We start from the raw sequence: 16,818 nt of genomic DNA, 5'->3' as shown, positions 1-16,818 counted from the left end.
ATCTGAGAGAAGAAACTGGGGGTGCACATGAGCTCTATGGGGGCCTTATGGTTGTCACCCAAGAAGCAGGGGACTGTTGGCCAAGCACTGGGGGGGGGGGGGTCCTCCGGAGGGGTTACCTGGGAGTCAGCAGCACCTGAAGACTGGGGTCGTCAGAGGCCAGAGTAGAAGTCGGCCTTTCCCAAATGCAGGTGCTGAGGGTCGGTGCTTGCTGCTGCCCTACCCCAGCCTCCCTGTTCCGGTCCCAGTCAGTGTACGTCTTGAGTCTCTTTTTTTTTTTTTTTTTTTTTTAAGATTTATTTATTTATTTGAAAGGCAGAGTTACAGAGAGGCAGAGAGAGGTCTTCTATCCAATGGTTCACTCCCCACATGGCCACAACAGCCTGAGCTGGGCCAATCCTAAGCCAGGAGCCAGGAGCTTCTTCCCGGTCTCCCACACGGGTGCAGGGGCCCAAGGACTTGGCCCATCTTCTGCTGCTTTCCCAAGCTATAGCAGAGAGCTGGATCGGAAGTGGAGCAGCCGGGACTCGAACCAGTGCCCCATGGGATGCTGGCATTGCCAGCAACAGCTTTACCCGCTATGCCACAGCGCCAGCCACACTTCATGAATCTTTGTGTGCTTACCTGACTCCTTCCACCCGCATTTGCCACACTTGGCAGGGGAAGGCGGGGCAGGAGTGTAGCTTACCAGGTTTAACTCAGCAAGCATTTCCTCAGTGTCCCCACTGTGCACACCCCCCCCATCCAAAGGCCGTGAGCCAGCTGGGGTTGGCTGTGTCCCCAGTTCACTCGAGTCCCTTATGCACACCATGGAGTGACAGGCCATGCCGAAGTTTGTGCCCAGCGTAAAGGGCCACGAAGCCATTTGCGGTTCTTACTTACCCACCTGGGGTGAGCGATGCCGCCTGCTGCAGACCGCTGGCTTCCCCGTGTGCTGAGCGAGGGGCTCTGCCGGACATGTGCGAGTGCAGGACATGAGAACAGCGTCCGCCACCTTACGTCTCCCAGGCCCACCCGAATCTTGAATCCGGAGGCACAGCCTACCCCTGGGGTCTCCACCGAGGGGCTGATCATCTCCAGGAAGCCTTGTATGCCTCAGCGGGTGGGATGGGAGATGCTGGGGCTCTTGTGGGAATCCGTCTCCTCCTCAAGATTCCTCCATGGTTCCCTACCACCCAGGTGGGTGCAGGCCCCGCCTCCTCCCGCACCTCAGGGAGCCTGCTGTTAGATCACCCAGCACAGCAGCTTTTGCCCTCCTCAGAGCATCCCACGTGGCTGTTCCCTCTGCCTGCCATGCTCTTCCCCCAGCCCTCTTCTGGGTAGCTCTGGCTTGTCTCGGGCCTTGTCTGCTACTGCTCTTTCCTGAGAGTGCTGCGAGCCCTGTCACAGCCCAGAGTACCGTGGCGCCCCACTGCGCACTGCCTCCCACGCGTTTCTGGGGCGCACGCTGCAGCCAGGCTCGGCCCTAGGCACTGAGAATACAGCCGCAAGCAAGCCGGAGCACATCCAGCTCGTGGGGCTGACACGTCCCTAAGCCTCACTCCGTGTCTGCTGCTCTGTCTGTGCCGGAGGCAGGGCCTGGCACACAGTAGGGCTTCAGCTCGCGGTGAGGGGAAGCCGAGGAGGGCAGGCAGTGGGCACACAGGGCGCACACGGGCTCCACTGACAGATGTGACTCACTCTGCCTCACCCTTTCAGTCTCAGCTCAGACACCCCCTCCTCCAGGAAGCCCTCCCTCCCCACCCAGCCTGGGTCAGGCTCCTCTTGTAGGCCCCCACAGCTTTTCCCCGCTCCATCCCATCCAGCCCCCATCGCTCTGCCATGTGTTTCCTGCCACAGCCCCATTCACTGTGGACCATTGATCTGTTTGCAGAGTGAGATCTGTCGCTCGCTCTGGCTGAAGGGCTCCCTGAGGACAGGACCCTGTGTCTTGCCCATCTGACCCCCTCCGTCAGAACCCGACAGACCCATCTGACTTCAGCCTGGCAGAGTCCTGGGCCTCCCCAGCACTCCAAGCTGCATCCCAGCTTCCTTAGCGAAGGGCCCTGCAGATCCAGGAGCCTGTCGCCCGTGCCCACTCGGCCACTGGCAGTGCAGAGCGTGGTGGTCGGGGCCCGGTGGGCGAGTGCTCACTGCACGCCACGCATCTGCACTACCTGGCCTGAGCTCGTGTCGCCGGTCCCCTGCTCTCTGTGCCTCAGTCTCTTTGACTGTAAAATGCAGCCAGAGACAGTGCGGCCTCACAGGTTAATAGAACCAAATGAGTGTGCAGACGAAAACCCTCACACAATGCCGAGTGCGTAGCAAACCCTGGAAGCCTCTACGCACTCTTTATTGGATTTGTTGTTACAGTTCTGTTCTCGAGAGCAAGCATTTTAATCCACCCCAAGTCACGTCTGTACCTGAGCCCAAGAGAGCACACCCTAGAACCGTGTGGGGCTAGGCTGAGAGCAGGGCCAGCACCAGCCTCCTGCTTTAAATCCCGGAGCTCCTGCCGCAGGTGCGAACCCAGACACTTCAGCGTCTCGCTCTGAGCCCCGATGCTCCTCTGCCACACTCAGGGATCATACCGACTCCCTCCTCCTGTTAATGGGGGGGCTGTGAGGTGGTCCCCGTAGCACACCCTGCACAGGAAGTGCTCAGGGGCCAGGGACCAGGCTCGCTTCCCTGTCAGGCTCCGCCAGTTCCTTACCGAGGCCCAACAGGCCCGTCTCCTGACCTCTCTGCTGTGCCCGTCTGCTGCTAGGGGCTGTGAGGAGCCAGTGAGCTGGGGCCCCAGGGACCTGAGTCTGAGCTGCCTCTCCCAGCACCTGACACCACCGGGGCCTCTGCCCTGCCTGTCCCAGCTGAGCCCCCACAGGGACCTGCCACAGCCAAGCACACCGTGTGCACACTGTTCTGCGACCTGGAACCCTCCCCTCAACTGCAGCCTCCTGTGGCCAGCCCCCTTCCCGCTGTCCCTATGGGTGTCCAGTGGCACCTCTGCTTAACACCTCCAGAAACAAACCCTGGGCCCCCATCTCGCAGCCTGCATCCGGCTGGACCCAACGCAGCACCCAGCACCTAGACATCCTCCTGGACCTGCCTCCTGGTCTCACACCTCCATCCACTCCTCAGGAAATACTGTTGGCTCCTCTGCAGAACAGACCCACGGTGCCCACTTGCCCACTGCCCCAGTCCTGTCCACCCTCGTCTCCCCTCTGGGTTATCGCCATCTCTGCTCTTCCCTCCCCCACCCCCACAGAGCAGGGGGAGCCTGTGGACACTGAGTCGGGAATCTTCCGGTGGGGCCATCCACACAGCCTGCCCTCGCCGCTCTTTCCTGCTCACTCTGTCCCAGCCACGCCAGCCTCCAGGGTCCTTTAACGTATAGGCACTTTGCTGCCTCAGGGCTTTTGTCTAGAATGTTCATCTGCATAGAATGTTCTTCACCCTGGTCACTCCCTTGATCCCCCTTTCCCTCCCTTAGAGCTTTGTTCAAATGTCACTTCTCAGCAAGCCCCGCCCCAACACCTTGTTCCGAGTTAGAGCAGAGTGGTTTGAGATGAGCATTTAAGATGCCTGTTTCGTACTTCACAGAGCCCAGATTCAAAACAGCAGGTAAAGCCACCGCCTGCATCGCTGCCATCCCGTGCAGGTGCAAGTTTGAGTCCTCACTGCTCTATTTCCAGTCCAGCTCCTGCTGTGGCCTGGGAAACGCAGCAGCAGATGGCCCAAGTGCTTGCGACCCTGCACCCTTGTGGGAGACCTGAACGAAGTTCCTGGGTCCTGGCTTTGGCCTGGCCCAGTGCTGGCCATTGCAGCCATCTGGGGAGTGAGCCTGCAGATGGAAGATCTCTTTCCCTCTGCCTCTCTTTCTCTCTATAATAACTCTTCCAAATAAATAAATCTTAAAAAAAAAAAAAAAAAAAACTGGCCCCAGCTCCCATTTCCTGTCACTGTGCACCCTGGAAGGTACCAGTGATGGCTCGGGTAGTTAGATCCCACTTCCCCTGTGAGAGACCTGAACTGAATGTCCAGCGTCAGCCTGGCCCAGTCCTGTGGCCATTGCAGGCGTTTGGGAACCGCGAAAGGGAGGTCTCTGTCTCCCTCGCTCTCTGTCTCTCTACCCCTCAAGTAGATAAAAACAGACGAGGAGGGAAGGGGCAAGAGAGGGAAAAAAGAAAAGAAATGGGCAGTAAAGCATAAGTTGATAGCATTTGAAAAAATAAAGTTGGGCCCACAGCGGCCTGCACCCCGCGGTTCCGTTCCCTGGCCGGAGGCTTCCCAGGTACACAGTCTTCTAGGCAGCAAGAGGATGGATTTGCTTGTTGGTCACTGCCACATTGTGATGCTCAGTTGTTTCTCCATCTCCACTCTGCCCACCCAGCCACCATCTCGGCCTCAGAACTGTCGCTGGCTGACGGGCGGGACCGTCCCCTGCGGCGCCTCGACCCCGGGATGATGCCACTGCCCGACACGGCTGCTGGTCTCGAGTGGTCCAGCCTTGTCAACGCGGCCAAGGCTTATGAAGGTAGGCACCTTTGACCAGCGCTGCCGGGACCACACCCCTTTTCTGTTTCAGGAGGGTCAAGAGGACCGTGTGGCTTTTTGGGGGGTCCTGGAACAGGGTGCAAATCCTGCCCTGTCCCTGGTTCGCTCTGCAGCCCTGGGCACGTGTTTCCATCTGTCTGATCCCCAGTTACCTGATCGACCAAACAGCAACTGCCAGGCTGCAGTGAGGCCTCTGCGACCCCGTGTGTGACACCTGCCGGCAGAGCGAACCTTGGATTGGATTTGGGGGTTTGGTTTGGCTGCACATGGCAAAAACCCAAATTACCAGTGACTTCAACACACAAGGTTGTAGGCAGGTCGAATCCCTGGCAGCCCCTGGGGAACGATGGCCAAGCAGTGACCACAGCACAGATGAGCTTGAACCTGCAGAAGCCCGAGAGCTCAGAGGAGGGGTCGGTTGTTCAGGGGCGCTTCCTGGAGGAGGTGACTTAGACACGTGAGGTTCTGCTTGGAGCCAGCACTGTGTCGCTCTGCAGACACCGTCTCTTCGCAGCCCTGGTCTGGGAGGTGTGTTAGGACTGCTGTTTTACAGACGAGAACGCTGAGGCTTGGCTGCCAGAGTCACCTGGCCTGTGTTGCCTGGCACGTGAGGCCAGGATTCAAACCAGACCTGAGCTCCCCTCCAGAAAAATACACACAGAAAACAGTTTCTAGAAAAGGAGACGCAGGTGGCTCTCGCACATTGGAAAACGCTGCTCAGCTTCTCTCAGGGCGAGATAAGTGGACGTGGAAGCTCACCGGGGTACAGCTCTCCACGCCCCAGGACCGCACGAGATGAAGTCTGGTCACGCTGCACGGGGCAGGTGCGGCCCCAGCTGGGCGCGAGCCCCTCCGTGGAGGGCAGCTCTGCGAAACCCACTGCGTGGGGCTGGCCCTGCCTGTGAGCCCGACCTCGTTACCCAGGGTCACAGGGCCTCGCTGAACCTGGACAGAGCTCTCTTCAGGCTGATGGCTGGCCGGAGGGCCACGATGGGAAGGGAGCGAAAGTTTGGGTAAACATGGGGCCAAGTGTGTGTGTGTTGGTTCATCGCCTACAAGGCGTGGGTGGTGTCAGGCTGGGCATTGTTTGGGTCCATGATTTCAGGAGGCCAGAGAAGGAATGGAGGCTCGCGCAGGACTGGTCAGGTGAGGGCTAGGCAGGCTCTCAGGTAGTCAACGAGGAAGCCAGAGCGTGCTGCCTCGCCCCGGGGGAGCTGTGTGACAGGATTTAACCTCCTCATCTGGAACTGTTCCCACCCTGCAGGCGTGTGTGGGCAGTCAAGAGACCTCCTTGGGCTCAGCACAGTGCCTGTGTTCCCCGAGGGCAGCTGGGGTTTTGACCTCAGATTGGGGGTCCAAGGCCTTTAACCACTGGCCTCTTCCTGTCCCCTCAAAGTCCTGCAGGGCCCTCACTCCCTGGCTTCCCCAGAGCAGGGGCCAGGGTTTGCCCTAAGCGCAGGCTCTTTATGTGATGGGGGCACAGGAGGGAGTTTACCAGGAGGGCTGGGGGAGGGGTGCAAGGCAGCCGGCCCCTCTCTCTCTCTCTCTCTCCTGGGTTCAGGATGACTGATTCTGGGCAGGTGGGAAGTCCCAGGCCTCTCCCTAGAGACCCAGGTGCCGGAAGTAGCCACGGTATTGTCTGAGGAAGGCACAGCTGCCCAGACACCAACCCCGGAGCTGTGGGCCGCTGGGAGGGACTGGCCTGGCCCCCAGAGGTGCCCAGAATCGTAGACAGTATGTGAAAGGCTGGGAAGCCTGGCTGACGTCACCGATGCTTCACTGTGGAAGGGCGCACAGCAGCCCCACTGAAGCCTCCCTGGAAGCAGAATGGCAGTCGGAGTGGTCTCAGCTTCTTGTAGGGTGTGGGGTTTAGGTTGTTTTCATTTACTGTTTATTTTTTGAGAGGGAAAACTCCCATCCACTGTTCATCCACTGTCCCATCCAAATGCCCGAGTCAGGTGGCGAGGGAGAAGGTGCCAAAGCTGAGAAGTCAGTGCAGGTCTCCCATGGGGTGTCAGGACCAGAACTGCCGGAGCCATGGCCACTGCCTCCCAGGGTCTGCATCAGCAGGAAGCTGGAGCCAAGCGACTCTGCCGCGGGATGCAGGCAGCCTACTGATGGCTAAACCTGCATGCCAGACACCTGCCCGGGGTTAGTTTTTTGTTTTGTTTTTAAGATTCATTTATTTGAGAGGCAGAGTTAGACAGAGGGAGAGACAGCGAGGTCTTCTATCCACTGGTTCACTCCCTAAATGGTCACAACGGCCAGAGCTGGGCCAATCCGAAGCCAGGAGCCAAAGGCTTCTTCCGCATCTGCCATGCGGGTGCAGGGCCCAAGCACCTGGGCCATCCTCCACTGCTTTCCCAGGCCATCAGCAGGGGGCTGGGTCAGAAGTGGAGCAGCCAGGACTGGAACCAGCACCTATGTGGGATACCAGCACGCATGTGGAGACTTAACCTACTACACCACAGTGCCAGCTCCCAGGGTTAGTTTTCTAAATGAAGATATATATGGATTTTCATGTGCTGTTTAAACAAATGGAGAAGACTAGAGGAATTCTTATTAACTTTGGTGGATGTGTTCATAGCATAAAAATTTTGTTCAGAGGACCGGTGCTGTGGTGTAGTATATAAATCCACCGTCTACAGGGCCAGCATCCCATATGGGGGTCGGTTTGAGTCCCAGCTGCTCCATTTCTGATCCAGCTCTCTGCTGTGGCCTGGGAAAGCAGAAGATGGCCCAAGTGCTTGGGCCCCTGCACCCACGTGGGAGACCCGGAAGAAGCTCCTGGCTCCTGGCTTCAGATTGGCCCAGCTCTGACTGTTGCAGCCAATTGGGGAGTGAACCAGCGGATGGAAGACCTCTCTCTCTCTCTCTGCCTCTCCTTCTCTGTGGAACTCTGACTTGCAAATAAATAAACAAATCTTTTTAAAAAGTTGTTCGGAAAAGCCCTATCTGCTGGAAGAACTGAAGCTTCTACTGGTGAAATAAGATCTGTGGGATTTGCTTTAAAATATTTCAAATAAAAAATAATGTGGAGGGCAGGTACGTGTGGTACCACGAAGCAATGAAAGGCTCAGAAAGGGAGAGTGCAGAAGGAAGCACGAGAAGCCAAACCACGGAGCCCCCGTGGCCCAGGCTGGAGCAGCTCGGGGGGCGGGGGAGACAGCCTAGCAAGTAGCACGCTGGTTAGGACACCGCCTCCCAAATCAGGGTGCCTGGATTTGACCCCTGGCTCCAACTCCAACTCCAGATTCCTGCTAATGCACACCCAAGGAGGAAGCAAGCAATGGCTCAATGACTGGGCTCTGCCACCCATACAGGAGACCTGGACGGGGTCCTGGCTTGCAGCTTTGTACTCCCAGTGGCTGTAGGCATTTAGGAAGTGAACCTGCAGATGGGAACTCTCTGTGTGCCTCTCTCTGTCCCTCTGCCTCTCAAATTAAATAAAAAAAATAAAAGTTGGCACAGTTGGAGCAACAGAATAATGATAGCATCAGATTACAACACAATGAAGTAAATGCCAGTGCGTTCTTATTCTTGTAAGTAAATAACTGAGTAGACAAACGACAACACAGTGACTCTTCCCTACAGAATGATTCCAATGAATTCATCGAGAAGGAGAGGGAAATAAAAGATCATTAGAACAGCCCCGTGATAACTGTGCAGGCAGTTCTGTCTGCTGATTGCTAAGATGAGTGGGGACACTTAAGTAGAAACAAGGCGTTTACGTAGCCTCCAAGTGGCCCACACACCCTTTCGCTCTGTGTCTCCAATGGTGGAGCTTTCATTCCCCGGTCATGCGGAGTGGGCCAAGTGTGGTGACCCACTTGTAACAAATTGAGCATTAAAAGGGGACAGCTGTAGCCATACAATGAGAAAACCCGTAGACACCGCCATAATCCAGGGAGGCCTCGACCATCATGGACCCTACATGGTGCCCTGAGGAGAACACATCACTCTGCTGTTCCTCTCCCAAATCCATGAAAACATCAGGCAAAGCCATACTGTGAAGTGCTCTGCCATGCCTGGGCCGCGCGTGTCAGAAGTCATGAAACCCAGGGGGAGATTGGGGCACTGTCGCAGGATGGAGGTTACCCAGAAGGAGGACGCAAGTGGAGAAACTCGGCGAAGTCCGGGTCAAGTCCACGGTTACCAACATTCATTTCCTAGGTTCGGATCATCGTGCCGTGGTTCTCTAAGGTGCTACTGTCAGGGGAAGCTGGGTGAAGGGGATATGGACCTTCGCTGTAGTCTTCTCACAGCTCTCTCTACATCTAACATTACCTTAAAATGAGTTTCTGAAAATGAGCTGAACCAGGGCCAAGTCCCTGGGGACACAAGGGACCTTAGCATGTGGTCCGTGCCTTCCTGTCCTGGTCCTGGTGCTCAGCGCACGTGTGCTCAGGTCCGAATCCCCCAGACCGTGCGCCCTAAGCACACGCACTGGAGCGTGGTGTCAGGGAAGCTGTTCTTAAAACGTAAGGCACTGGGGGGATTGGGGAGAAAAAGAAGTAAAGGGAGGTGCAGGGAAGGAAACCAGAGTGGCCGTGCCGTGCGTTAAAAATGCTTGAGGCCAGCACTGGGTTCCTGAGGACTCCGTGATGGGATTACCTCTGCTGGGGGTGTGTTTGAAGTTGTCCTCTAAAAATATTTTCAGAGAATAAACGTTGAATCCAAGATGGGGGTGGGGGGACAGATATATAGGCTATTACTCAAGAGTGCTGGATGAAATTTTAAGATGGCTGTATTTTAGATAATAGTGTGTTACTGTGAAATGTCGTAACGTGAATGTCGTCAGGTGGTGTGATTATGTAGGATAGCGGCCCCTCCCGCAGAGAACTCAGCCCTTCTCTCTCTTTGTCCCCCTCCCCCCTGCAGTGCAAAGAGCTGTCTCGCTCTTCTCTCTAAATGACCCAGCCCTGAGCCCGGACATCCCACCTGCACACAGTCCGGTCCACAGCCACCTGAGCCTGGAGAGGGGGCCCCAGACCCCCAGGACCACCCCTACCATGAGGTGAGGCTTGCCTGGGGGCTTGGCACAGGGAGCAGGGCTGTGGAGTGGAGGAGGGAGCCAGGTGGGAGGCAGCTGCTGTGGGCTACCCGCATCCTGTTCCCTCAGCCGACAGATGGGTGTCATTGCACCACCTGTGCGCTGGGCACCAGCAGTGGCCAAGCCCAGCTCCTCACCCATCGTCACAGCGCCCAGTCCAGTGGCAACAGAACTCCAGTCAATGCTCTCACAGTTCCCATCTCCAACTTTGAAATGCACTAACTCGTGTCTGCAGCCTCCCGCCCCTCTGCCCGCAGTCTCTTGCCTGCCTGCGCCTTGGTCTCCTCCCCTGGGGATTCCTGAATGTCACAGTCTTCCACCCAATGCTTCCCCTCCACCTCCTCCCTGCCAGGCACCTGAGGCCAAGCCCTCCCCTCAGAAGGCCTCAAGGTGGGTGGGGGGAGGGCGGAGGAGGACAGGGAGCCAGACGCCTCACATCTGCCATCTCCTGCATGGCTTCGCACATTTAGTGTGACACATTCAGCTGCACTCACTCGGCAGAAAGAACGTACATGGCACTCCCTGCCTGTGTGTGGATTTAACTAGTGCATTTCACACTCGCCTGCTCGCTCACGGTGCCGGCCTCGGCGTACAGCAGCTGAGTTTGCTGAGCAGGTGAAGCAGTTTTCAGGGCTCATTCTGACTCCTCTTGGTTTTTTGCCTCACATGCTGGCTTTAGAGCTCAACCTCCACCTTGATGTGGGCCCACGGTTACTGCGAGGCCCAGGTGGCGTCACGTGGTGCTGCCGTGGTGAGGGTGGCGGCACCAGCGGCCCCTAGGCACGCTCCAGACTCTCTGCCCCGGCTTCCTGTGCACCTGCCAGCCCCCAAGACTCAGGACCATGGAGGGAGGAAAGGCTGTGTATCCTTTCCTGCAGGGGCCAGAGGAACCCCAGGCAGTGGGTCCTGGGTTCACATCCCATCACCAGCACTTGGATGGGTGCCACCCCCTGCCCGAGCCGGGGTTCTTCCTCTGCCGGGGAGCAGTGCACGCCCTCAAAGGCCGGCACGAGAGCAGAGCTCTCAGACGGACCACGCATGCAGCCAGGCGGCTGTCGGTGATGGGCAGACTTTTAGTCCCGTCCACAGGGGCGAGCCCTCTGGCCCACTGGTCTGCTTCCTGCTAGGTCATCGGTGGAGGTCTGTGGAGCAGATTCTTTGTATCCTGTATATGGAGAAGAGTTATCCCTAAAGTCACACACAGAATGCACACTTCAGGGCAGGCCTACGCCCAGCCTTCCACAGGCCTGTTAACTCCCCACGCACAGAGCGTGGCCAGGAGGAGGGCTGGCTTCCAGTTTTCACTCAGCCTCTCTGCAGGGCACCCTCAGGACTCTAGTGAGGACAAGACTTGGCAACAACTCAGGGATAGGAGAGGCCTTGGCCAGCTGCGGGCCTCGCGCCTACCTTGTCCCCTGTCTTTGCAGCGAGGAGCCGCCCCTGGACCTGACAGGCAAGGTGTACCAGCTGGAAGTGATGCTAAAACAGCTGCACACGGACCTCCAGAAGGTAAGGCCTTGTGTGTGCTCGCCTGGTCCCACTGCTGGACCACAGGCCGCTCAGCGCTGTGTGCACCACACTGCTCCACGCCAGCTGGGTCTGAGAGCCCAGGTGCTCGCAGGCACACCAGGAAACTGAGCCGTCCTTGGGGGGAAATCGATGGGGCCGGACGCGTTGGAGAGCAGTTGGACAATATTTATCCAAGATGTAATTGTGTATCTTGTTGACCCAGCAGTTCCACTTGTGAGGGAATTTGTCCCTGCAAATTTCCAGCATGGGTACAGAGAGACCCAGGAGCAAGGATGTTCCTGGCTGCTCTGTTGGAAAAAAAAAAAAAAAAAATTGGAGCTAGTGCACAGTGCATCAACGTGAGCATGAGGATGGTGGTAATACATTATAGGGCATCAGTGCTGGGGTCCGCAGCCAAGTAACGTAATAACAGATGTTTAGATTTATTAGCATGCAGAGGGAATCCAGTAACTTTAAAAAAAAAAAAAAAGCAAGTGACAATAGAATTATTTCCTGTAGCACCTTGATACTTTAAAAAAAATTTTAACAAGCGTGGGCCAAGAAGGGTCCAGAAGGTGACCTTGCCAGTTGTTCTTCGTCCCCTCTCCAGTGTGTGGAAGAAAGCAGACATGAAGGCAGGGGAGCCTTTGACTGGTATACTTTAAGGCAAAAAGGTGGCAGGGTAAGCCTCATGATGCTTGAGGGCCCAAGTTCAAGTCCCCACCCCACTGCCTAATGCTGTGTGACCTTGGGCAAGTTGCATCATCCCATAAAACTGGGAAGAAGCAGTGGGGCCTGCTGGGACACTCCCAGCCCCCCTGCCGTGGCAGGCTTGCTTGCTTCTTCCAGGGCAGTGACAGTGACAGCGGGCGCTCGGGCTTGGGTGGCTGTCACGGTGGCCTGAGGTCACTGGTAGTGGTGATGTGTGTCAGGAGGCTGCCCCACAGCAGGCTTCACGGATGTGACCTCCGGAGGACCTCGCAACCACCCCACCCACCCCCCTTTTTTTTTTTTTTTTAATTTTTTAGTTTTTGAAAGGTAAAGTTACAGAGAGTCAGAGGTGGTGGTGGGGGGGGGTCTTCCATTCACTGGTTCACTCCCCAATTGGCTGCAGTGTCTGGAGCTTCCCATCTGAAGCCAGGAGCCAGGAGCTTCTTCCTGGTCTCCCACACGGGTGCAGGGACCCAAGGACTCGGGCCATCTTCTTCTGCTCTCCCAGGCCATAGCAGAGAGCTGGATCGGGAGTGGAGCAGCTGGGACTTGAACTGGCACCCATATGGGTTGCTGGCACTGCAGGCTGGGGCTTCACCTGCTTCGCCATAGCACCGGCCCCTCAACTGCCCCTTTTAGAGTTAAGGGAGCGAGGCCCTGTGAGACCATGTGACCTGCCCACAGTTTCTCAGGAGCAGAGCTAGGATGTTCACTGAGGAGCCAGGGCCCATAGGCCCTGTGGAGTGCTCTCGGGAGCACCCAGGCCCAGTGCACCTGACACCAGCCCTCCCCCGCCCCCCACGCAGGAGAAGCAGGACAAGGTGGTGCTGCAGTCGGAGGTGGCCAGCCTGCGCCAGAACAACCAGCGGTTGCAGGAGGAGTCGCAGGCTGCCAGCGAGCAGCTGCGCAAGTTCGCGGAGATCTTCTGCAGGGAGAAGAAGGAGCTCTGAGGGGGAGAGGCCACAGCCCCCGGCACCCCGCCCTCCACCCAGCCCCTGGCAGGTCACCTGCAGGCCTGGCCAAGATAATCCATCCAGGGCCCTGGCACCTGGACCTCCCCCACGGACTTGGAAACCCCAGGCTGGCAGTGGGAGCCAAAGGAGCCCTCACCGTGGCTGCGAGCCTGGGTCTGCTCAGGGTCCTGCAGCCCCAGAGGGTGACACAGTCTCCGCCTCCCTCTGAGGGCAAGGCCATGCCCACACTGCCCCCGAGGGCCTCTTCTAGGCCTGGAAACCGAAGCCCGGAGGACGGGGAGGGGAGCCGGAGGCAATCTCTTCACCACGGACAACCTGACAACCAAGTGCGGGCTCGCGGGCCCAGGAAGAACCCGGCGTGGAAGCAGCCCCTCCCCCCAACAGGGAGGTGAGGGCCCGGGGGAACAGGCAGGACTCCTCACTCCACAGTGTGCCGGCTCCAAAGAGCACCGAGGCATGGCTTCCCAACCCCTCCTCCCGCAGCGCAGCCAGGAGCACTTTCTTAGAATTTAAATTATTTTCTGGAGGGCCCCAGGATGGAGAGGAAACCCCAGCCTCCAGAGTCGGCTTCTTCGAGAGAGCAGCTCTGTCGGTACAACTGGACGGGTTCTACAATCCTCTTCTCCCAGCTCCTCTCCCGCCGCTGGGCTCCCCGCTGCTGACCTGCCTCCCAGCTGGCTCCCTCCTCCCCTCCTCCTCCTCTCCTCTCTCCCTCCTCCCATCTCCCCCTCCCCCCTCCCCCTCTGCACACCATGCCCAGCCCTGACCAGCAGCCACGGCCCGGGCCTCCTCCTCGGGGCTCCAAGTTCAGAGCTGGAGAGAAACAGCCTTCATCTCTCACCTGGTTTTGTTTTCTTTGTAAGCCTCCCAGCCGTCTCTGCCGCCAGACACCCTCACTGTGCCCCCAGGACCCCGCGAGCCGCCCACTCTCGACCGGCAATGAGGGGCAGCGGGCCGGCGCGCACCATGCTGTTCACCCAGGAAACAGAGTTGCTTTTTTTCCTTCCTTAAAAACAAACAAAATATATATATATATTTATTTTTTCATGTAGAGTTGCGCCAGAACGAGTCTGTATGGCCACAGTCTGTGGACTCCCCCAACCTCAGCTGAGGACCGAGGCGTGCACCCGCTGGCTGGGGGCGGTGGCAGGATTCAGGGGGACAGTCGGTGGGCGGGCAGGCGGCTTCCCTTTCGGGAAGCACCAGCCTGGGTTGGCTCAGAGCATCGCACTCTGGGCTGTGGGCCGGCGCCAGGCGGCGCAGTCCCTGTGCAGAGGCCGTGCTGTGTGCCACCTTCTCTCCAGGGTGCGGCGCCTCAAAGAAGGGGGCTCTGGGGACTGCACCAGGCCAGAAGCAGGCCCCCGCCCCCACCCCGAGGTGCCGGGCTGGAGGGGTGGGGCGAGGGCAGGGGGCAGCCATTGTGTCTCCCTTGGATGCCTCTCTCGCAGTCTGGAGAAGGAAGTGTCAGCCCTGTGGTGTCCTGCCCCGCAGCCACCCTCAGCCTGGCCACCTACTGTGACGTGGTCCTCTCTGCCCTCTCCCTCCCGTCTCCAGCCCTGCCCCACCCTTTCCTCACACCCTCACCTGATCCTTTGCTTCCTTCTTTTAATTGTCTCCTCACGTCTTCAGATCATTCTAATCATTTGGGGACCTAATCATGTACATTGACAAGGGTAAATTATGATTTCTGGTTTTGTTTTCTGTTATTTTTAAAGAATTTTTGCAAAACAAATCTATTTAATTTGAGCTTGTTCTATCTGATGGCTGAAGATAGCAGCAGATTTTTTCATATGTTGATTTATTTCATTTGGATTTTTTATTCTCTATTGTCTTCTCTTCCCCCTCCCCCTCCCCCAAACCCTGTCTTGAGAATTTTCTGGCATGTTTCTGGAGGTTTCAAAGGAAATAAATGTTTCATAGAAATGGTTTGTGTTTTCACTAGCTGGGCAGCTGCCTGGAGTCAGTAGTCAGAGGGTGTGGTCCACTGTCCCCTCCTCCTCTCCCTAATCCCAAACACCACACACACCCCACACACCACACATATCACGCACACACATACCACACCACCACACCATACACACACCACACATACCACACAAATACCACACACACCATACACCATACGTATCACACACACCATACACCACACACACACACCACACCACACCATACACACACCACACACACACCATATACCACACACACACACCACACCACACCATACACACACCACACACACACCACACCACACCATACACACACCACACACACACCATATACCACACACACATACCATACACACACACCATCCACCACACATACCACACACACACCACACACACACACATACCATACACACACACCATACACCACACATACCACACACACACCACATACCACACACCACATACCACACACACCATACACACACCACACACACACCACACACACACCATATACCACGCACACAGACCATACACACACCACACATAACACCACAGACACCATACACCACACATATCACACACAACACACATACCACACAATACACCACACATATCACACACAACACACCACACACACCACACCATACACACACACCACACCACGCCACATACCACACATACACCACACATACCACACATGCACACACCACACACTTGCCCAAGAACCCAGGGACCAAACTTGTCTTCCTTGGAACTCAAACAACAAAAATCCTACACTCGAAATGTAAAATGCCCTTAAGTTACAAAGAGCGAGATTTTACCTCCAGGGTCATAGTAGAGGCCTGAAAGCCAGACCAGGGCCCGTGGTTGTGCCGGTTTGAGGAACACTGGCCAACTTGTAGAAATCCGGAGATTGTATATGAAGCAAGCTGGGGGCCCTGCATCTCCTGCCCTGGCCACTGAGGGGGAGTCTGGGGCACTGCCCCCTCTTGCATCTGCCTCGGTGGGCACAGGGCTAGCGGGTGGCTGGGGTCCAGATCGGGCTGGGGGTGGTGCTGGGACGCCTCTGGAGAGATGGTGGTATAGCCCTGTGAGCTCAGCCACCACCAGGCTGTCCCCCAGGGCTCCTCCAGCCGGGATGGGCCTGAAACAGCCCCCCACTGCACATCTGGCCTGGTGCGTGAATCTGGCCGGGAATCGGGGTGCAACTGATTTGAAATCCGGAATCCCTGTGGAAACCCAGAGCCCTGGCTCCACAGGGGTCTGGGCGGTGGCCCAGCCTCTCTGGCCAGGTGCAGGGGCCCTTGTGAGCCTCCTCACCCGTTTACCTGTCGCTGAGTTTTCCATCTTTGAGCTAGTACCCGCTGCCTGTCTGACTCAGACCCTCCCGGCCAAATTTTTTTTTTTTTTCCAGAAGGCGTGGGGATTATATTTCGAGGAGAAGGGCCAGCCATGCGCAGGTCTCCTAAAAATTCTAGAGCTGTCCTGACACTCTCCCAGTCTCCGCCCCCTTGAGGCCCCATCCCCAAGCCCTGCCACCCTGCCCCCCTGCCCCCACCCACCCAGCAAAGGGGGAGGGAAACCTCAGAACAAGCTGTTCTCACATCCTCTCCTGGCGCCCGCCCGCCCGGGAGCCACCTCCAACACCCTGCAGCCGCACGCGCCAGCCCCGGCCGCGCCTGGGCTGCCCTTCTCCATCTTGGCCCAGTTTTCAACTTCCTCTGCCCGTCCTGGGCCCTCCCCGGCCCCGCGCTGCCTCCCCGCTCAGCCCGCTCCTGAATCCCCTTCAGACCTTCGGCTCTTCCCAGATTTTCCTGTTGTTCCCCTAAATTATCTGTGCCTGTCTCTCCCACGAAGTCCACGTCTGTCTGCCCTGGCTCCTCTCTCTCCCTCCCTCCCCTGGTCCGGGCCGCCCCTCACCTACGCCGCCGCCTCCACCCGTGTGACCCCAGCCGGCCCGCTTGTCTGCGAGTTTTTATGACTGATTTCCTCTCCCCACTCCATCGCTGTCTTTCCTGGCGCTCTGCCTCTCAGTCCCCGTGGCTCTCCTCCTCTCCCTCCTGCTCTTTGTCTGGTTCTCTCAATAAGCGTG

General features: G+C 57.4%; 1 protein-coding gene across 3 annotated transcripts in view; it reads left to right on the top strand.

Annotated features, from left to right (window-relative positions):
* The window catches only part of SIPA1L3 (signal induced proliferation associated 1 like 3), a 244,468-nt gene extending 229,765 nt beyond the window's left edge, over positions 1-14,703 (top strand). For all 3 annotated transcript variants that reach the window (XM_008257242.4, XM_008257241.4, XM_002711497.5), the window contains exons 19-22: positions 4,370-4,513; positions 9,415-9,550; positions 11,014-11,095; positions 12,613-14,703. In XM_008257242.4, coding sequence (XP_008255464.2) covers positions 4,370-4,513; positions 9,415-9,550; positions 11,014-11,095; positions 12,613-12,756 — 506 coding nt within the window. In that variant the 3' untranslated portion in view covers positions 12,757-14,703. The remainder of the gene's footprint in view (positions 1-4,369; positions 4,514-9,414; positions 9,551-11,013; positions 11,096-12,612) is intronic.
* Positions 14,704-16,818: the final 2,115 nt, after the last annotated feature.

The sequence above is a fragment of the Oryctolagus cuniculus genome, chromosome 18, assembly GCF_964237555.1.
Source record: "Oryctolagus cuniculus chromosome 18, mOryCun1.1, whole genome shotgun sequence".
NCBI lineage: Eukaryota > Metazoa > Chordata > Mammalia > Lagomorpha > Leporidae > Oryctolagus > Oryctolagus cuniculus.
This window is presented reverse-complemented; position numbering and strand designations above follow the sequence as displayed.